We start from the raw sequence: 22,433 nt of genomic DNA, 5'->3' as shown, positions 1-22,433 counted from the left end.
CCTCTGGATTAGCTACTAACATTAAAGCTGATGAAACCACAGGGGTTGTCATCGGGTCAGCAGTGCTTCTGGGGAACCAATCACAACGCACAGCCAGCGCCGTCCCTTAACACTCATTTAGTGCTGAGGGACAAAATTGCCCGAATTTGTCAACGTTCTAGAACGTTCTAGAACGCCACGGGTGACTTTATTCACCAAAAACGCATATATTGTGATGCTTCATTCTGCAGCCAATCAAAGTTGCTGTTGCTGCTAGGTAAACGCCACGTAAAAACACTTGGCTCGAGGTGGTGAGTGTTCCGGAATCCTTCGGCAGTTGGTGAGATAAATCAGACTACCGGAAATCTATCAACTCCTCAACACTGAACAGTACCACGGCCTGGTCTGTGTCCAGGGTCAAGCCCAGGCAACAACACTGTACTGTGGCGTCGTTCATCTTGACTCCCCCCCCCTCCCCCCACCCCGTTGCGGCCCCTGAGTGACGTGTTAATGGTGCTTACGAGACATCAGTCTTCCCACGCTGCGCGATCGGGAGCTCCTCCTGTAGCCGTCCGCTAATGGACCGTTAAAACTAATCTACGACACCGCTGCTGCCTTGCGGCCGGGGCGTGAAGACGGATCTGTCCTGATATGCACCGGGAGGCTGATCTGTATTCCCAGATTTACTCCCGTCGCTCCCTCATCTCCTCTCCCGAGGATTTAATGGCTCCGCTGGGATTGGGAATCTGTCAGCGTGCACATTCTCGCTTCCCTGTCCTGTCGTGAATGGGTATCGAACACTCTGTGGATTTATGGCTGGGGGGGGGGGGGGGTGTTGCTTGTGAACTGCTGATGTGGGGGAAAGGGAAACTTCCATGTATACTCACACCAGTGCTCAGCACAGACCCACCACAGAGGCACATACGTGTGTAGCAAGGGGAGGCTGGTGGAGGTAGAAATCGGAGGACGGGCTCGTTGTAAATGCATGGAATGAGGTATGAGGAATGGTATGATAACATCTGTCCTCTGATTTCTACCTCCACCAGCCTCCCCTGGCATATAGTACCACATACAAAATAGGCTATTTTTTACCAAAGCTTTGACTTTGATAAAGATCCCTCTGCTTTAGACAGAGCTGTACCGCTCTGACCTAACCCTAACCCTAACCCTAACCCTAACCCAGTACGACCATAATCAACTTTAAACAGCAACATGCAACACACACAGAGCACATTAAGAAACACACAGACACACACAGACAGACACACACACACACACACACACGCACGCACAGAAACGCACAGAAACACACAAACACAAACACACAGAAAAACACACACACACACACACACACACACACAAAAAAAAACAGATCACGGATTGGACAGCTGCACGGCCAGGCAGCGGCCCGCGGCCCCCGGCCCCCGGCGTGAGAGAGAGAGAGAGAGGGAGAGGGAGGAGCGCCGAGGGACGGACGGACAGACAGACAGAAAGAGAGAGAGCGGCAGAGTGTGTCAGCGTACCGATGGCGAGCTGGGGCAGAGTGCAGCCCAGCCGCTCCGCGATCGCCTGCAGCTCTTTCAACTTCGCCTGCTGACGCCGGCCCTCCTCACTCAGAATCTTGTCCTTCAACCACTGGTAGCCCTGTCAGAAACACAGCACACCTGCTCAAAAACACGCCCCCGCCGCCGCCGCCCCCCCCCCCCGCCGCCGCCGCCCCCCCCCCCGCCGCCGGGCCGCTCTGGGCCGGCGCCGCGGTCGGACGGGGCCTGTTTTTAAACACGTGACTCTGTCTGCTGTCAGAGCCTCTACAGGCAGGCGGAGAGGAGAGGAGAGGAGAGGAGAGGAGGAGAGGAGACACGTTGCTCTTCTCTAACTGGGCAACTCTGGATCGTGCCTCAACGCACGCTTCAGTACAGTATGTTATTGGAAGTCTGCATAAATGTGTCTTATTTCATAATGTGTCAAAATTTCATAATTTGTTAACAATGAGTTTGATTGCTAACAATCAAATAAAAGTGATACAGTATACCACTAATCTACAGTATAGAAACATTACTTAAAACTTCATAAAAACATTGGACATTAAGGTTCCTGTGTAATAATAATTCAGATTCTGTCAGATGATCTCACACAGAGTTAAAAGCCATCACCACACGACTCCACAAGCACAGAAACACACACAGCATGAAGGACCTGTCAGCCAATGAACCACTCCACACCATCAGCTAGACAGGGTCACCACAGGACACACACACGCACACACACACACACACACACACACACACACACGCACGCACACGCACACACCACCTACAGGTATACAGGTAGAGCAATGCTACATGCCACTGCAACAACAGTGCCACAGAGAACGCCTGCAGTGTGAGATTGTGTGTATGGCATTGCTGTTCAGTAGGCGTGTGATACCAATGAGGAAAGAAGTGTGTGTGTGTGTGTGTGTGTATGTAGCTATGTGTGTGTGTGTGTATGTAGCTATGTGTGTGTGTGTGTGTGTATGTAGTTGTGCGCGTGTGTGTATGTAGCTATGTGTGTGTGTGTGTATGTAGCTGTGTGTGTGTGTGTGTGTGTGTGTATGTAGCTATGTGTGTGTGTGTGTATGTAGCTGTGTGTGTGTGTGTGTGTGTGTGTGTATGTAGTTGTGCGCGTGTGTGTATGTAGCTATGTGTGCGTGTGTGTGTCTGTGCCAAGCTGCTTGAGATGACACCACCTGACACAGCGTGTCAAATAGCACAGCTGGTGGTTGGGTTGGTACACAGAGCATGGCGTCAACACGGCTCTCAAACACACAAACACGTCTAGGAGGGAAACACCCCGAGCTCTAGACCCTGGAAGACAGAAAACATCCATTATGACAGGAGGCAGTCAGGACAGGGGGACGCAGGGGCCACATGTGACACAACCAATGAACAGCAGGGGGAGTCAGAAGAGGAGGGGACAGAAGAGAGGGAGGAGGAGGAGGGGGAGGAGGGGGTACCTTCAGGGACGCGCGGGAGTAGGGTGGCACCCCACTGTCGTATTTGCCTGAGATGATCCCGCAGGCCAGCGGCGACCACGTCATTGCCCCCACACCTGGGAGGACAGGGGGACAGGGGGGGTCAGGTGGGTCACCCTCACCTCCACCACCGCCATCTCAGAATAGACAACCCACCGGGCACGGACCAGGATGTTAACAACATCAAATCATAAATCATTAGCATCAGCCCCAGCTCCAGCCCCAGCCTCACCACCAAGCCCCAGCCCCAGCCCCAGCCCCAGCCCCAGCTCCAGCCCCAGCTTCTACCCCTGCCCCAGCCCCAGCCCCAGCCTCACCACCAAGCCCCAGCCCCAGCTCCAGCCCCAGCTTTACCACCACCCAGCTCCAGCCTCACCAGCACCCAGCCCCAGCACCCAGCCCCACCACCACCCAGCCCCAGCACCCAGCCCCACCACCACCCAGCCCCAGCCCCACAGCTCCAGCCCCACCAGCACCCAGCCCCAGCACCCAGCCTCACCACCCAACCCCACCACCACCCAACCCTACCACCACCCAACCCTACCACCCAGCCCCAGCACCCTGCCTCCCAGCTCCAACCCCAGCCCCACCACCACCCAGCTGCAGCCTCACAGCCCCAGCCTCACCACCCAGCCAAGCCCCAACTCCAGCCCCCCAGCCCCAGCCCCATCCTCGACCCCCCCAGCCCCATCCCCAGCCCCACTCACCTATCTTATGGAAGAGCTCAGGCAGCTGCACCTCCACCTTCTCCCTCTGGAACATGTGGTACTCAGCCTGCTCACAGATGGGAGGGATCTGGTTGAACTGCCGCGCCACAGAGTACGCCTCCTACAGGCCACACAGGGGAACAGCAGCGGTTAGCGTCCAGCATTTAGCCCCTGAGGAGCACTGTGTGCCCTTTGCTAATCCAATCATAATCATGGATTATGGCCATAATCATCATAATCACGTTATATGCGTGTGACTCACCATAATCTCCATAGGGCTCCAGCGAGATGTGCCCCAGTACATGGCCATGCCCTGGTTTATCACGTGGGTCATCGCTCGCACCGTTTCTGCCGTGAGCAGGGACAGACAGAAATGCAAAATGCTCTGCTAAGTCCATGGAACTGCCTTGGCCAGAGAGGGTCAGAGAGGGTCAGAGATGAGCTAGTGGTTCACAGTACAGCGCTGATTGTCTGCCTGGTGGCGAGACTTGACCCAGAGTAGAACCAAGAGAGCAAACATAATGAGGAAAGGAGGGGGGGGGGGGGGGTAACTTGAACAGGGAAGAACCTCTCTCTCTCTCTCTCTCTCCCCCCCTCTCTCTCCCCCCTCTCTCTCTCTCCCCCCCCTCTCTGTCTCTCTCTCCCCCTCCCTCTCTCTCTCCCCCCCCTCTCTCTCTCCCCCCCTCAATCTCTCTCCCCCTCTCTCTCTCTCTCCCCCTCTCTCTCTCTCCCCCTCTCCCCCTCTCCCCATCTGCTCTGTCCTCTGGCCACTACAATAGAGGCACACCAGATGGCACAACTAACTAGTTCCTGTCCTGAAACGCACAGTTTGAAAGCTTTCCGTGTGAACAACAGTTCAGCAAATGTCACATCTCTTAAAAAGGGCAGATGGGTAAATAAATAAATCTCCAGCTTATCGTTCTGAGAAGACCAGTTTTGTCAGGATAGGAGATACCAAACTACACAGAGCACAGGGCAGGGGTGACACAGCAGAGTGTCTCTGCCTCTGTCTCTACCAGGACGTCAGTCCCAGGGAGGGGACCCTCTGAGTGGAGTGTTCTGCTCCAACCCTCCTAGTGAGGCCTGTGTAGGACCCAGCTCCCTGCTCCAACCCTCCTAGTGAGGCCTGTGTAGGACCCAGCTCCCTGCTCCAACCCTCCTAGTGAGGCCTGTGTAGGACCCAGCTCCCTGCTCCAACCCTCCTAGTGAGGCCTGTGTAGGACCCAGCTCCCTGCTCCAACCCTCCTAGTGAGGCCCATGTAGGACCCAGCTCCCTGCTCCATCCCTCCTAGTGAGGCCTGTGTAGGACCCAGCTCCCTGCTCCAACCCTCCTAGTGAGGCCTGTGTAGGGCCCAGCTCCCTGCCATGTAGGACCCAGCTCCCTGCTCCAACCCTCCTAGTGAGGCCCATGTAGGACCCAGCTCCCTGCTCCATCCCTCCTAGTGAGGCCTGTGTAGGGCCCAGCTCCCTGCCATGTAGGACCCAGCTCCCTGCTCCAACCCTCCTAGTGAGGCCTGTGTAGGACCCAGCTCCCTGCTCCAACCCTCCTAGTGAGGCCCATGTAGGACCCAGCTCCCTGCTCCATCCCTCCTAGTGAGGCCTGTGTAGGGCCCAGCTCCCTGCCATGTAGGACCCAGCTCCCTGCTCCAACCCTCCTAGTGAGGCCTGTGTAGGGCCCAGCTCCCTGCCATGTAGGACCCAGCTCCCTGCTCCATCCCTCCTAGTGAGACCCATGTAGGGCCCAGCTCCCTGCCATGTAGGACCCAGCTCCCTGCTCCATCCCTCCTAGTGAGGCCTGTGTAGGGCCCAGCTCCCTGCTCCATCCCTCCTAGTGAGACCCATGTAGGACCCACTATGAATACTGTATGACCGTGGCTGAACAGAGTGAGCACTTCAAAGCCATTTTAAAAGGTCCCCAGACTCCCGACATCATGCTGTTAGACTGAATTTGAGATCTAGGACAGAGTCTCTCCAGGGTGTCTAGCTGGCCCCCAATGTAGACAAACAGGTGACTTAAGGACATGTTCTCATGTTCTGTCTGGAAACATGGGGCCCCATGTGGAGTGAGAGAGAACTACAGGAGACAGGGGAGGCTGGTGGATAAAGAAATTGGAGGACGGGCTCATTGTAATGCATGCAATAGAATGAGGAACACGTTTGATACCATATTTAATTAATGGAATGGAATGAGGAACGGTATCAAACACACATGCTCCGATTTCTACCTCCACAACAGTAGAGCATGTCAAAGCTTCTGGGGAGAGGAGAAGGGAGGAGAGGAGAGGAGAGGAGAAGGGAGGAGAGGAGAGGAGAGGAGAGGAGGAGGGGAGGAGAGGAGAGGAGAGGAGAGGAGGAGGAGAAGGGAGGAGAGGAGAGGAGAAGGGAGGGATAAGGCAGAAACCACCCAGTCTATGAGGGACCTGACTGTACCTTCCATAGGAGTGTTGGGGTCCGGTCTGTTGGCAAACACCACATCCACATACTCCAGCTGCAGTCTCTCTAGTGAAGCCTTTAAACCTTCAAAACAGGCGTCATACAGTAGTGTTTAAACCTTCAAAACAGGCGTCATACAGTACTGTTTAAACCTGTGTCACACAGTAGTGTCTAAACCTGCAATAAGCATCATACTGTAGTCCCAATTAACTCATTTAGTGCCAAGGGTGAATAAAGTCGCCCAAATTGCCAACGTTCTAGAGTGCCGAGGTTGATTTTATTCACCAAAAATGCATAAGTTATGATGCTTCATTTTGTAGCCAGTCACAGGTAAATACCACATAAAACACTCTAGGTGGTGAGTGTTCCGGAATTCTTTGGCAGTTAAAGGAGCAGCTTACTGTTCTGGTAGAGGACACCATTTCCTCACAATAGCACAACCAATAAAGCAGGACAGAAAAATATTATTGCAGAGGATTTTTAAAAATAATAACTCTTAACAAGGTGCTACTGTATTGTTTACCACAAAACACAACAAGCATTCTCAGCAAAAATGAGTAATGCCCCAAGAGAACCCCAACTCTAAAAATGGAGCCTCTTCTCTCTGGAGCTGTAATGACTAATTAGGATGCCATGCGCTGATGCAAGACTCAGCACCTCACTCCTCACACTGTCCTTGATCTGAGTGATCTGTCCTTGACCTAAGTGATCTGTCCTTGATCTGAGTGATCTGAGTGATCTGTCCTTGACCTGAGCGATCTGTCCTTGACCTGAGTGATCTGAGTGAACTGACTGATCTGGGGAATCTGAGATGTCTGTGTGATCTGAGTGATCTGTGATCTGAGTGATCTGTGATCTGAGTGATCTGATCGAGTGGACGCAGCAGCTTACCTTCTATAATGTGTTTTCGGGACAACCCTCTTTCAGTCTCCGCTCTACAGGTGACAATAACATATTAGAGAGTTAGTTATGAGAACGTATTACGTTACGATATTACTATAGACATAGGCCAGGGGAGGCTGGTGAAGGACGGGCTCATTGTAACGCATGGAACAGAATGAGGAATGGCATCAAACACACGTGCCTGACACCATTCCCCATTCCATTCATTACAGTGAGCCCGTCCTCTGATCTCTTCTGAGTCCATGGTCCAGAGACTACGTCGTACACATGAGACAGCAGCAACAGCGAGGCTTTCCATCAGAGACCTCCACCTCCCTCCACCACCTCAGTAACAACACCACATTATCTACATTTCAGCTTCATACCGACAGCCCATGGAAACAGACCAGCGTGGATTACACATGATCACATTAACAGGAGGTATTAGATACTCTGCTACTGTGCCAGTCAGTCACTCCCAGCCCAGCCCAGCCCAGCCCAGCCCAGCCCAGCCCAGCCCTCCCCCCAGGCTAATGATACAGCAGAGAGATCATTCCTCATTTTAACACAAGCCGAGGAGATGTAACATACTTTCCACCCCAGAAGATCTTCGTCGTAATCACCAGACTGGAACGTCTAAGGAACAGGGGAGAAGAAAAAAAAACACACACACACACACACACACACGACTTTACAAGCAAAAGCTTTTATATAGTACATAAGGAAATACACAGCACAAACAGTGTGTGTGTGTGTTCCAGGTGGCCTTTCTCATGTGTTAGGGCGGAAGGCCAGGCCTGGAATAGATGGGTTGGATCAGGTAGGGACGGCTTGCGTGTCCTGAGTCTTATGCATTGTGACTAGCAGGATGACTCAGCCTAACACACCCGTTATGTCCTGTCCTGTACCTGCACGCACACATGCTCACACACACACACCCACGAGATTCAATGCTACACACACACACACACACACACACACACACACACACACACACACACACGACACAATGTTGCCACACACGTGCGTACACGTGACTCAGCTTAACACACCCGTTATTGTCCTGTACTATACCCTGCACGCACACACGCTCACACGCACACACACACATACACACACACACACACACACACACACACACACACACACACACACACACACACACACACACACAGACCAGTAGTAGACTCACCCTCATGACTACCTCACTCACAGAGAGTGACAGAGACACTGTGAATGAGAGCTACTGTAGACGGGTGTATGAGAAGCCATTTTGGCTCTAGACCCAGGTTGACAGGGAAAGAGTCCCAGTACTAGAGGCTGATCCATTATTCAGGATCTCTGAGAAAGGGCACATGAGCAGGGCCAGGGCATTAATGTTTCATCCCCCTGCCTGCTGGAACACAACCCAACACACTGTTCCTTTCTGATGAGGTGGGGGAGTTGTCAGGGAGGGAGACGGACAGGATGGACATGAAACACGGATCTTTACCTCCATCCTTTCTTCTTTATGACATTCCCCAGCACCGTCTCCGCCCTGGGAGAGAGAGAGGGAGAGGGAGAGAGAGAAAGAGAGAGAGAGAGAGAAAGAGAGCGAGAGAGAGAAAGAGAGAGGGAGAGAAAGAGAGAAAGAGAGAGGGAGAGAAAGAGAGAGAGAGAGAAAGAGAGAGAGAGAGAAAGAGAGAGAGAGAGAGAGAAAGGGAGAGAAAGAGAGAGAGAGAGAGAGGGAGAGAAAGAGAGAGAAAGAGAGAGAGAGAGAAAGAGAGAGAGAAAGAGAGAGGGAGAGAAAGAGAGAGAGAGAGAGAGAAAAAGAGAGAGGGAGAGAAAGGGGGGGGGGGGGGTATGGATATCAGACACTGTACAGTAAAACTTATTTTGGTTGTCCGGGTGTTAATTAACGGCAGAGCACACCCGGCACGTATTAGAGACGTCTATTAATGGAAACGGGCGGTTATTCTGTTTAACCCCCACTGCTGCTGCTGCCAAACTGCTGCTCAAACCCATGATATCACACACACACACACACACACACACACACACACACACACACACACATATATTATACTCATTAAGAAATATCCACCAACATTATATCAACATTATTACCCTACAATAAATCAGTCAAAACCTTGATCTTTATTATTATTAATAATAATAATAATAATAATAATAATAATGCATTTATTTTGTATAGCGCTTTTCTCAAAAAACAAGAATAAAAATTGTTAAAGATTAAAAGCAAGTTTATAAAGATGGGTTTCGAGGGGTCGTATCATCTATATATGTTTGATAGATATGCCAATTTGTTATCAGCTCCATACAAAGCTGCGTCTGTCAGACTGGGATACAGACCGGTGGTCACAACGGTCGCCCACAATCAAATGCGTCGCTTTAATCATCTGATAATATCAGCAGAGATTACATTCCGGGAAACAATTGATTAGGACCAGGCGTGTACCAGGGACGGTTGTACCAGGGACGGTTGTACCAGGGACGGGCGCTGACTGGCTTCAATGTCATTAGTGGTCCAGCTGTTCTTGGAGACGGCCGTTTGTTTGAGATGCAGCGTTTATTGAACGTTTTACCCTCTATAGATATACTCAACATATAACAATAACAACCAGGGGAAGCTGGTGGTATAATATTGATAATATATATAATATATATGCCATTTAGCTGACGCTTTTATCCAAAGTGACTTACATTGCAGTGAGTGCATACATACATTTCAGTATATGTGGTCCCAGCGGGAATCAAACCCACAACCTAAGCGTTGTTAGCGCCGTGCTCTACCCGCTGAGCCACAGAGGACCAGAGCTCGGAGGTAGACATCGGAGGACGGGCTCATCGCAGTGCGCGCGTGTTTGACGCCGTTCCTCATGGTGTTCCGTGCGTTAGCCAGTAAGCCTGTCCACCTCCTCCCTCCACCAGCCCGCCCCCGAACGACGCGCACCAGACAATACAGCGCAGGCACTTTGAAGAGAGGAGACACGCGTCTTGCAGCCCTGGGCAGCACAGCCGACAGCTCCTCACAGTTTAATGTGTGTACAAAGGCCTCCTGCAGCGCAGAGAGTGTCGTTTCCCTCCAGAGAGGGTGGGGAGGGGGAGGGGGCTGCCAGCGGGGGAGGGGGCTGCTGTTTAGCCGGCTCCTCGTCACTCACTACTCATTAGCAGCAGTACGGGTGATAATGGAGCCCAACAAGGCGCCTATTAGGCCCAGGATGGCTTTTGTTGGGAGAGCTCCCTCCCTCCCTCCTCCCTCCCTCCCTCCTCTCTGCGTGACAAATAAATAAGCCGCTTTCCTGTAATGTGACCCCAGTTTGTACGGCTCCTGTAATGTGACCCCAGTGTGTACTTTCCTGTAATGTGACCTCAGTGTGTACGGCTCCCACAACAGATTGAGACACTGTAGTTCTCCCTCTCTGTCTCCACATACAGGAGAGGAGAGGAGAGGAGAGGAGAGGAGAGGAGAGGAAAGGAGAGGAGAGGGAGGAGAGGAGAGGAGAGAGAAGAGGGAGGAGAGGAGAGGAGAGGAGAGGAGAGGAGAGGAGAGAGAAGAGGGAGAGGAGAGGAGAGGAGAGGAGAGGTGAGGAGAGGAAAGGAGAGGAGAGGGAAGAGAGGAGAGGAGAGGAGAGAGAAGAGGGAGGAGAGGAGAGGAGTGGAGAGGAGAGGGAAGGAGAGGAGAGGAGAGGAATGGAGAGGAGAGGGAAGAGAGGAGAAGAGAAGAAAGGAGAGGAGAGGAGAGGAGAGGAGAGGAGAGGGAAGATCGGAGATGAGAGAGAGGAGATGACAGCAGAGGGAAGAGAGGAGGAGGAGGAGAGGAGTTTCTCCATCTCTATCTCTATGGATTTAGCATGATCCTACCCTACTCAGATGATCCTTCCCTACTCAGATGATCCTTCCCTACTCAGATGATCCTTCCCTACTCAGATGATCCTACCCTACTCAGATGATCCCACCCTACTCAGATGATCCCACCCTACTCAGATGATCCTACCCTACTCAGATGATCCCTCCCTACTCAGATGATCCCTCCCTACTCAGATGATCCTTCCCTACTCAGATGATCCTACCCTACTCAGATGATCCTACCCTACTCAGATGATCCTTCCCTACTCAGATGATCCCACCCTACTCAGATGATCCCTCCCTACTCAGATGATCCTTCCCTACTCAGATGATCCTACCCTACTCAGATGATCCTTCCCTACTCAGATGATCCTACCCTACTCAGATGATCCCACCCTACTCAGATGATCCTACCCTACTCAGATGATCCCACCCTACTCAGATGATCCTACCCTACTCAGATGATCCCACCCTACTCAGATGATCCTTCCCTACTCAGATGATCCTTCCGCCCTCCGCAATTACCATAACTGGAACTGCCGCTTCACATTGATTTTAGACCATTATATGGAACCACGGCTCCACCACAGTACACTGATGCCTTTGGACAGGTAAACAGTGTGTACGCCGGCGCTGTAAAGAGGGGGAGGTGATGGGAGAGCATGTGTGTGTATGGGTGGATGTGTACAGAGGAGACGTGTTCATCCATGGGTCCAGCGTGTCTGTTCACACGCCACGTTACTGGATGGTAATGCTGGTGGACCGTGGCATCATCTAACGAGCTGAGCTGCTAACCTGAGCTGAAATATTTACCCTGTGGGCCTGCCTCTGTGTTTCAGTGGTAGTGGGCAGTGCCAGGTCTGTCACTCACGCACACGCACACGCACACGCACACACACACGCACTCACACACAGAGACACACACACAGAGACACACACACAGAGACACACACACACACACACACACACACACACACACACACACACACACACACACACACACACACAGCCCCCTTTATCTGTTTCCACCCTCTGGTACAATGTCAACAGGCAGCAATGCCAAAGTCAACCACCTGACACTGAATCATCATCATCATCATCATCATCATCGTCATCGTCATCGTCACATCCAGTATAGCTGAACTCTGACTGACAAGGGGCTCAGATCCCTCAGCCAGGAGCTACTCAGCCAGGAGCTACTCAGCCAGGAGCTACTCAGCCAGGAGCTACTCAGCCAGGAGCTACTCAGAGACAGGCGTCTACATTCCAGTATGACGTAGATAGCAGGGGAGGCCGGTGGAGGTAGACATCGGAGGACGGGCTCACAGCGTGGTTGATACTGAAGGGTCGGGGAAAAATGGTCATGGGTCAACTTAAGAGTTTGGTGCTCAGGCAGTTATTGGAAGTAAATCAAGGGCCAGAATAATTATACGACTGCTCTGTTATTCTGCTTCGACAATGTAGTTAACTTTGAGAATAGAACAGAGTCTCTTTGTCTGTGAGGGAGAAGTCATGTGCAGTGTCCAGCATTAATTAGAGAAAAGTTTGACTCCTTAAATGTTATCTTGTGGGACCCGGAGAGTTTGTTGTGGCACAGGGCAAGATAAGACAGGGTGAAGAGGTAGCTCATCGTTTGGTCAAGGTCTCACCTCTGCACGTGACTTTTTACTGCAAAAAATGTATGTAAACATCTCACTGTTGATTTGAATCCCAAAACCTGTTACGGTGTTCTAACATGTTCTAATGGTTGATTTGAATTCCTCCCATGAGAAAATACCAATCAGTGCAGAGCTAAATCTGACATAGAACCAGTTCTAACTGTGAATGCACAGCAGAATTATACTTAGAGAAATGGCTGATCCAGAACGTTCTCCCAGGCACCTATCTTGTCTTCTGCTTTTGTGCCTGATTGTCTGAGCCTGTCCCGTTTTTATTGACACCATCTTGTATTGTACTCTGAAGATCCACTGTCTGATCCTTCATTAATGATCACTTCGAGTCCTTCAATTCCTCATTCCGTTCCATGCATTACAATGAGCTTCGTCCTCCGATTTCCACCTCCACCAGCCTCCCCTGGTAGACAGGTATTGTGTTCTCCCTCTCCTGTGTGAAGCCCCTTGTGTGTGCTGTAATCCTCTCAGCGCTCCAGGCTGTCCGGATTAGCATCAGGCTGGGTACTTAGATATGCAAAGTTATGACACTCTGGCAGATCCATTTCCATTTGATGCACAGTAGGGTTAGGCAGTGAGAAGGTATTACCGGATGAAGAAGATATTTAAGTTTAGACCGGTTTATTTCTGTTTAATACCTTCCATACTGTCTCCCCCTGCACTGTACCATTATACCCACCAACTTTTCTTTGATAAACATCGCCCAACATTGCACACAAGCTTCACAAGTCCTGATCTAACTCTTGCCTGCGGGCCAGGAGGGGAGGGAGGTCATACGTCTGACTGGCGGGCAGGTAAAGACCCCCAGAGAGAGAGAGATCTACTTAGCCGTAGATTTGCTAAGAAGTTCGAGTCGTGTTGAAAATCCGCTAAAAACTCTTGAGCGTATACCGGGGTATTTTTGGACAAGGAAGGTTTACCGGTTTAAGAATTCTTAAAAGTCTAACACAGAGACTTGGCATTTTGTTGAATTTTGTGGAATGACGAAGTTAAATTATTTTATTTATCGGCCCTATTCTTTAATCCCTGTACCAGCCAGTGGGGGTCTCAGAGGACAGGTGTGTTTCTGTACCAGCCAGTGGGGGTCTCAGAGGACAGGTGTGTTTCTGTACCAGCCAGTGGGGGTCTCAGAGGACAGGTGTGTTTCTGTGTCTCCATCTCACAGCTCAGATACAGAGGAAATATGTTGATGAGGAGAGAATGGGGCCAGCTACCAACAATAGCTGCTGTTGGTCCTCTGTGGCTCAGCTGGTAGAGCAAGGTTGTGGGTTTGATTCCCACTGGGACCATATATACTGAAAAATGTATGCACTCACTGCAATGTAAGCCGCTTTGGATAAAAGCGTCAGCTGAATGATATATATTATTATTATTGTACTGGATGGGAGGACGTACAATGACAAGTGTGTTTCTTTGGTCCTTTTATAAGTAAGTACTTTATTAAGTATATTAACACCGTGGCAAACATGCCCAAGCCCTGACAGCGCAGTACAACATGCATGTATTGTCCTTGGGAGGATTTAAAGAAGATTTAGGCGCCGTTAATCTGGGGTACTGTTCTAAAAGGATAATCCCATCAGATTATTTCAATCTACACTACAAAGCGTCATTAGTCCATCCTGAGGGGTACTGTATGACGCATGGTGATGTCTGAAGTTAACGTGATGTCGAATGTCTCAAACATCACAAATCCGGTTTAAAACATACGGTACAGTTCAAAGCCGACCCCTGACCTCTCGCAAGTGACGCTACTTGAGTCCGGTCTGGTAAATATGAGTATTAAATGAGCTGTCTGACCTCTGGTTATGTACAGCCCCTGGCCCTGAGCAGGGACCCGTCACCCATTCATCTGTCATGTTTATGCAGACAGTTTCACAGGCCGAACCTGGTCGCCGCCCTCAGCCCGGCTTCTACTGCCTGTCCTTGTGTTCGCACGGAGGCCGGCGCGCGTTTAAGGCCACAGACAGCAGACTCTATGTAACTGGAGGAGCGGCAGTGTGCATTTCATGCCGCCTACCTTCCCCGGACCCCGTGGCTCAGATCTACCGAGGTTTAATCAACTTCAATGAGATCTCTAAAAGATGTCTGAGGAGACCGGGAGACTGTGAAATCAGTGGTGGAAACTGGACTCGCGTCGGCACAAAATGGCCGTCCTAGTGTTGAGTACCAGTACGCCGGGACGTCCCTTTGGGCCCGTTTCCTCTTCTAAACGCTTGTGACGTGTCATGGTCGTCGAGTATTGGAGGTCAGAGTTGTTTGGCGTGGCTGGGTGTCGGTTGAGGGATGACCTCTGGATCGGGGGTGTGTGTGTGTGTGTGTGTGTGTGTGTGTGTGTGTGTGGGGGGGGGGGGGTGTGTGTGTGTGTGTGTGTGTGGGGGGGGGGGGGGGTGTACTCACTTGCCCGCGGCGTAGACCTCTGCTGTGTCAAACAGATTGATGCCGTTCTCGTAGGCCAAACACATCAGCTGCTCCGCCATCTGTTAGGGAGGGTTGGAGCCAGGGAAAAGAGAGAGGGAGGGAGGGAGGGAGGAGCAGGGGAAAGAGAGAGGGAGGGAGGGAGGGAGGAGAGGAGGAGCAGGGGAAAGAGAGAGGGAGGGAGGGAGGAGCAGGGGAAAGAGAGAGGGAGGGAGGGAGGGAGGAGAGGAGGAGCAGGGGAAAGAGAGAGGGAGGGAGGGAGGAGCAGGGGAAAGAGAGAGGGAGGGAGGGAGGAGAGGAGGAGCAGGGGAAAGAGAGAGGGAGGGAGGGAGGGAGGAGAGGAGGAGCAGGGGAAAGACAGAGAGAGAGAGGAGGGGGGGGGTTCAGAGGTCAGCGGAAGGAAGCGGTTAAGGCTTTTTTCAATTGTTAAAACTCCCTACAGTACGTATGGGTTATGGTTAGGGGTTAAGGGTGCTGGAGTGCCCCCCTCTTCAGTGGATTTATGTTCACATGGCATGTGCAGTATCCTCATTATATGGGTCTGTGTGTGTGTGCACGTGGGTGTGTGTGTGTGTTTGTGTATGTGTGTGTGTGTGTGTGTTTGTGTATGTATGCACGTGTGTGTGTGTGTGTGTTTGTGTATGTGTGCACGTGTGTGTGTGTGTGTGTGTGTTTGTGTATGTGTGCACGTGTGTGTGTGTGTGTGCGCGTCTGCCTTGCGCGTGTCTGTGTCAATTAGTTAAGCAGAAATAGCCGTCCTGACAGAGGGAGCAGGCCCCGGCTCTACGGAGCTCTACGGAGCTCTACGGAGCTCTACGGAGCGCTGACTGATGGAGGTTGTTATTCCTGTCCATCTCCATGTTCTCTCACCTCATCTGTAACCTGGCCTCCAAACGTCACCCACGTTCCTGCAGAGCAACGACACGGAGAGATGGGGGTTAGCCATCCACCAGGGAGGTACAGTACACACGGAGAGATGGGTGATAGCCATCCATCAGGGGGGTACAGTACACACGGAGAGATGGGTGATAGCCATCCATCAGGGGGGTACAGTACACAGGGAGAGATGGGAGTTAGCCATCCATCAGGGAGGTACAGTACATGTGTAATACCTCGGGAGCAGAGTTGAAGAGGCAACAGTGGAAACAGACCCCCCCCCCCCCCCCCCCCTCTTTGGAAAGCACCTCTGTGCTCACTTTGGAAAGCACCTCTGTGCTCACATTGCAAGCTCACTGGCTTGCAATGTGAAAACAACAACAGCAAGAACAATCACACACACACACACACACACACACACACACTGCCTCCCAGTCCCACACACACACACACACACACACACACACACACACACACACACACACCCCCTCCCGGCCCCCCCATCCAGTCCCTATATCACACTCACCTAATCCGAGGCAGGAGACCCGCAGGCCAGACTTTCCAAGGTTTCTGTCAAAACAGAGAGAATACATTAGCATTAATACTACATTACTGTCCCGGTGACGTGCCGTTTCCTTACTGCTCCTGGGCTGCGGGTGAAGCCCCTTTTTAAAACCTGTTCCACAGTTGATGAATCTCCTGTGCCACCGTGAGGCGTGTTCTGAGACTACTGTGAGGCGTGTTCTGAGACTACTGTGAGGCCTGTTCTGAGACCACTGTGAGGCCTGTTCTGAGACTACTGTGAGGCGTGTTCTGAGACTACTGTGAGGTGTGTTTTGAGACTACTGTGAGGTCTGTTCTGAGACTACTGTGAGGCGTGTTCTGAGACTACTGTGAGGCGTGTTCTGAGACTACTGTGAGGCGTGTTCTGAGACTACTGTGAGGCGTGTTCTGAGACTACTGTGAGGCCTGTTCTGAGACTACTGTGAGGCGTGTTCTGAGACTACTGTGAGGCGTGTTCTGAGACTACCGTGAGGCGTGTTCTGAGACTACCGTGAGGCCTGTTCTGAGACTACCGTGAGGCCTGTTCTGAGACTACTGTGAGGTCTGTTCTGAGACCACTGTGAGGTCTGTTCTGAGACCACTGTGAGGCCTGTTCTGAGACTACTGTGAGGCGTGTTCTGAGACTACTGTGAGGTGTGTTCTGAGACTACTGTGAGGCGTGTTCTGAGACTACTGAGAGGTGTGTTCTGAGACTACTGTGAGGTCTGTTCTGAGACCACTGTGAGGCCTGTTCTGAGACCACTGTGAGGCCTGTTCTGAGACCACTGTGAGGCCTGTTCTGAGACTACTGTGAGGCGTGTTCTGAGACTACTGTGAGGCGTGTTCTGAGACTACTGTGAGGCGTGTTCTGAGACTACTGTGAGGCCTGTTCTGAGACTACTGTGAGGTCTGTTCTGAGACTACTGTGAGGCGTGTTCTGAGACTACTGTGAGGCGTGTTCTGAGACTACCGTGAGGCCTCTTCTGAGACTACCGTGAGGCCTGTTCTGAGACTACTGTGAGGCCTGTTCTGAGACCACTTCTTTGTTTTGACCAGCCATGGCAGTTGAGAGCCAAGGCAGCTCATGGAGACACTGTACCATGGGAGGCTGGTGGAGGTAGAAATCGGAGGACGGGCTCATTGTAATGCATGGAATGTCCGCGTGTTTGTGATACCGTTCCTCATTCCGTTCCGTCCATTACAATGATCCTGTCCTCCGATTTCTACCTCCACCAGCCTCCCCTGGTCTGTAGTGTGTGTGTGTGTGGAGTCCTCCTGGTCCTCCTAGCCCGGTCCTCGACAGTCTCTGCTTTGACACGTTATGTGGCTTCTGGCGTGGAGCAGGCACACGGATGCCCAGCAGTGTTAGTCAGAGAGAGTGTGTGTGTGTGTGTGTGTGTGTGTGTGTGTGTGTGTGTGTGCGTGCGTGCGTGTGTGTGTATGTGTGTGTCTGTCTACGCTTGTGTGTGTGTCTGTGCGTGTGTCTGCTTGCGTCTGTGTCTGCTTATGTGTGCGTGCGTGCTTGTACACTGTAGAGAGAGAGAGATGCCGGGGGGGGGGGGGCTGAGAGCGGAAGAGAGGCAGTTAATCTGGCCCACCATGACATCCGCTGGAGCCCCTCACGGCACGCCAGGGCGCCCCCGCCCCACGCCTCAATCCCCTACAGCCAATCAGACGCTTGACTCAGGCTCGACTCCCCACAGAAACCCATCACAGTCAACACCAAGAACCCGTCGGTGACAATAGCAGCTTTGGTTTGATGTGGATGTTGTTGTTGTTGTTGTTGTTGTTGTTGTTGTTTGGTTGTAGTCTGAAAGCCGCAGTCTTTGTCAGATGACAACGTCGACACTGTAGGCTCTATTAGAGGACAGGAGATGTCTGGCGTTATGCGTCCACAATCAACACCTTCGCTGAGCAGAAACTCCTCTCTTTCTGGGTCCTGCTCAGCGGTCTAGTCATCAACACTGTGGGCGTCTCTGCAAGGACGTGAACATTCCTCATTCACACACGTTCTAAAGATTGAAAAGCTCAAGATCGCAAACCGTTTCTGTGCAGTTAATCGAGGCCTAATAGAATTTCACCGCGGGTCAAAATGCCATGGCCACAGTACGCTAACGCAAAACATGTTTTTGTCAGAAGAGACGTTGGAAGCGGAGTAACCTTCGGAGCGGGAGTCATTGTCGCGCTGCCTCCATTGTGCCCCCCCCCCCCCCCCCCGTCTCTTTGAGCCCTTTCATTGCGTTCCGAGAGCGAGAGACCGAGAGAACTCGGCGTCCAGTGACTCAAAACACAATGTACCTCTCAGCCACACAAGCTGAGCACACAGGAGAGAATGGCAGAGGACCTTGGGCTCCCTGGTCTGCTGCTGCAGGTATGTGTATCATACAGATATGTGGGATCAAGGGATGACATAACACAGGCGTAGGAGTCAGAGTGAGTGTGTAGGTGTGTGGGGGGTCTGTGTGTGTGTGTGTGTGTAGGAGCACGAGTGTGTGCATGCACAATTGGAATCACTGTGTTTTGCATACCCTGTATCGTAAGAGTATTAGAATGTGCCCATTTTGTGTGTGTGTGTGTGTGTGTGTGTGTGTGTGTGTGTGTGTGTGCGTGCGTGCGTGCAGGATTATGACTGTGTGGGAGTCTTGTGAAGCCACGGTAGAATTGCTAAATTGCTGTGGTGACTAAGAACAAAACGCTCCTTTCATTTTGCTAGGAACAGCGAGAGATCCAAAAAGCTCGCTTTACATGTGGACCGAGATTCAAAATAATCACTCCAATATTATGTAATTCCAATTTCTTCTCTTCACATGTGAGCTCTATTAGGGATTATGCTTGGTACTGTATACCTCCCTTAAAAATAGTTATTAGGGCAGATAATCCAGTTATACAATAATCAAGGCTGCGTGTGTGTGTGAGCGAGTGTGTGTGTGTGAGAGTGAGTGTGTGTGTGAGTTAGTGTGTGTGTGTGTGAGAGTGAGTGTGTGTTTGAGTTAGTGTGTGTGTGTGTGTGTGTGTGAGAGTGAGTGTGTGTGTGTGCAGCCTATCCACTTTGTCCAACACAGTTCAAACACCACCACTGTTGGTTCACACACACACGGCCCAGAAAATCAATTGACGTGGCAAAAAAATAAATAATTTCCTACCCTGACACGCACACACACACAGACACACGCCCCAGAAAATCAGTTGACGGTGGCAAAAAAAGTTAATTTCCCACCCCCCCCCCCTTCCTCCCTCCCTCCCGGGGGGTGAGATAAGAGTCTCTCACCTGAAGCAGCCATGCCTCCCCCCTCCAGAGGGAAGGTGCAGGTGACGAGGTTAACAGAGCCCCCCCAGCCTAAACACTGGTACTTATCTACTATTAACCACTTCTTAATTGCCTGGGCTGGGATCGCCCCTGGGGCCGACGGCTCCACATCTCACACAGACAGAGCTCGGAAAAACACCTCAACACGGATTCAACTACAAGAGCAGGTTTCACTGTGTACACACAACTACATCTACTTTTCCTTTTTATATATATTTTTTATATTTTACATATTTTTATGTGTGTGACATGTATTTTCTAGATGGAGTGAGTTGTGGTGTTTGTGTTCTTTGGTCATGGAAAACGTTCTCTCAAACGCAGATATTCTGCTTGACTGGTTTCGTTGGTGGTTGTGTGGTTGTTGTTGTGTGGTGGTTGTGTTCTTTGGTCATGGAAAACGTTCTCTGAAACGCAGATATTCTGCTTGACTTGGTTTTGTTGGTGGTTGTGTGGTTGTTGTTGTGTGGTGGTTGTGTTCTTTGGTCATGGAAAACGTTCTCTGAAACGCAGATATTCTGCTTGACTTGGTTTCGTTGGTGGTTGTGTGGTTGTTGTTGTGTGGTGGTTGTGTTCTTTGGTCATGGAAAACGTTCTCTCAAACGCAGATATTCTGCTTTGACTGGTTCCTGTTCCGTTGTGCTCATTTCCCTGCGATTATCCGGCAGCTCTGGTGGCGTTTATCTCCAGACACAAACACAGAGTCGGGCGCGAGCCGAGATTAGAAGACCGGGAGAGGACGGTCTTCATGCCTCGCGGTCTCCCACATCAAACACGCTCTCCTAATGTGATTAGGTGAATGCTTGTGGCGTGTGAAGCAGCGGAGGCTGGTGGAGGTAGACATCGGGGGACGGGCTCATTGTGATGCAAGCGTTCCGTTCCATGCATCACAATGAGCCCGTTCTCCCATATCTACCTCCACCAGCCTCCCCTGAGCACCAGTCTGCACAGAACAGAGGTGTGCTCTACACTTGCCACCTGAGATAGCATGGGGAGGATAATCAAGCTTCAATCGACAGTAACGCCACTTCATCAGAACGTGTTATTCCATAATCACAGAATTCACTGTTCTAGAAGCATCCTGCTGTGCTTTAACTAAATGAGAGCAGGTATATTTTTATCCATCTATTTAATGCACTTTATGTTTCCTTCAATCACAGAGGTAAGTCTCATTGAGACAATCTCTTTTACAAAAGAGACCTCTTGTAATCATATTGGGAGGAAGTTCTTAAAAAAAAAAAAAAAAATTAAAAAAAAAGAAAACTTTCAAAAGCAACCACCAGGAGATCAGAAACCCATTCGGGCGATCTCTGGCCCTGCTCTCTGGTGATCTCTGGCCCTGCTCTCCTGGTGATCTCTGGCCCTGCTCTCTGGCGATCTCTGGCCCTGCTGTCCTGGTGACGCTGCCCGTTTGTCAGCTCTGTGTTGTGTTTAATATTTCACCAGGCTGTTCTCTTTAATACTGCATTCCTGGGTTGCAGTGCCAGGCCGGGCCGGGCTGGCCTTCCCCACAACACAGCAGGGGCCCGGTAACAAGCTGTGGCCAGGCTCGGGTTCCCGCTAAGCCTCGGAGGACACGGCCCGCTGAGTAAGGTCACCTACGACTGTAACCCTGTTCAATTATGGAGCAGAGAGGTAAAGGAGACTGCCGCCCCAGGGAGGGAGAGGCAGCCGTCCTCAAACAGGACCATTAGGAGGACTCCGTGTCCAGTCACCACTGCGTGCGCAGTTTCAATGGCTCCTCTGATTAGATGAGTCACTGCCTCTGGGCTCCTCTCCCGACCCCGGCCTTCTGGTTGGGTGAGCCCCTTGATTTCAGCCGGGATGAGCGGAGCCGCTCATTACAACCTCTCGTTACGTTACGTGAGGGGTGAGTTAACTCAAGTTAACTCAAGTCTATTTCAGTGGGTTTTTTTACGTAAATGCACTGCACACCTGAGGTGACCAAAACCAGATGGATGACGCACGCAGGATCCTCCCAGTCCAGAACACGGGAGCGGATGAGGTGGCACGACCTCAAACAAGCTGCACATATGTTGCCATGTCATCAAGGTGAGACGGGGTGAATCAGACAGGGCTTCACCTGGGCGGTGGGGTGACAGCAGTGGGTCTAGGGTCTAAGTAGGGGAGCAGAGGGACATGTGTTACTGGGAGTTCAGGGCAGGACCAGACAGGGTGGGGGGAAGGGGAGCAGAGGGACATGTGTTACTGGGAGTTCAAGGCAGGACCAGACAGGGTGGGGGGAAGGGTCAGGGACTATGTGTGTGTAACTGGTCAGGGTGGGGGACAGGGTGTGTTTGTGTTTATGTGTGTGTGTGTGTGTGTGTGTGTGTGTGTAACTGGTCAGGGTGGAGGACAGTGGGGGACAGGTGTGTGTGTGTGTGTGTGTGTGTGTGTGTGTGTGTGTGTGTGTGTGTGCGTGTCAGGGTAGGGGACAGGGAGATTAGGGGACAGGCTGCGATGATGAATGAGCACAGGGCCACACAGCTGTGATGAGGAATCTGTTTAGGGAGGATATTTTCACTCTACTAACTATAAATATACACACCAACACACACACACACACACACGCACACGCACACACAGCTCCAAGTGAAAAACAAAACACACTGCTCATGTCACTGGCCCACAGCGGCATGCTCTGCTCGGCGAGAGAGATTCATCTTTACGTAACGTCAATTCAGCCTTGAAGAGCACCTCCCACCCCCCACCTACGTCCTGTCTAAAAACAGCAGCGTGCACCCTACCTGAGATTGAAGGCT

At 51.5% G+C, this 22,433-nt stretch overlaps 1 protein-coding gene across 6 annotated transcripts in view; it reads right to left on the bottom strand.

The window, feature by feature from the left end:
- Nucleotides 1-22,433, bottom strand: part of kcnab2a (potassium voltage-gated channel subfamily A regulatory beta subunit 2a) — a gene marked incomplete at both ends in the record, with an annotated part of 69,932 nt that overhangs the window by 1,823 nt on the left and 45,676 nt on the right. For 5 of the 6 annotated variants that reach the window (XM_083668905.1, XM_083668906.1, XM_083668903.1 and 2 more), the window contains 11 exons: nucleotides 1,503-1,623; nucleotides 2,975-3,069; nucleotides 3,700-3,820; nucleotides 3,962-4,047; nucleotides 6,130-6,216; nucleotides 7,024-7,067; nucleotides 7,606-7,650; nucleotides 8,507-8,551; nucleotides 14,931-15,010; nucleotides 15,819-15,856; nucleotides 16,351-16,394. In XM_083668905.1, the coding sequence (XP_083525031.1) occupies nucleotides 1,503-1,623; nucleotides 2,975-3,069; nucleotides 3,700-3,820; nucleotides 3,962-4,047; nucleotides 6,130-6,216; nucleotides 7,024-7,067; nucleotides 7,606-7,650; nucleotides 8,507-8,551; nucleotides 14,931-15,010; nucleotides 15,819-15,856; nucleotides 16,351-16,394 (806 nt within the window). Of the gene's footprint in view, nucleotides 1-1,502; nucleotides 1,624-2,974; nucleotides 3,070-3,699; nucleotides 3,821-3,961; nucleotides 4,048-6,129; nucleotides 6,217-7,023; nucleotides 7,068-7,605; nucleotides 7,651-8,506; nucleotides 8,552-14,930; nucleotides 15,011-15,818; nucleotides 15,857-16,350; nucleotides 16,395-22,433 lie in introns of those variants that run through there. The other variant, XM_083668907.1, reaches the window with a different exon arrangement.

This window comes from Argentina silus (genome assembly GCF_951799395.1).
Source record: "Argentina silus genome assembly, chromosome: 4".
Lineage (NCBI taxonomy): Eukaryota > Metazoa > Chordata > Actinopteri > Argentiniformes > Argentinidae > Argentina > Argentina silus.
Note: the sequence above shows the minus strand (reverse complement) of the source record. Positions and strands in the feature narration are given on the sequence as shown.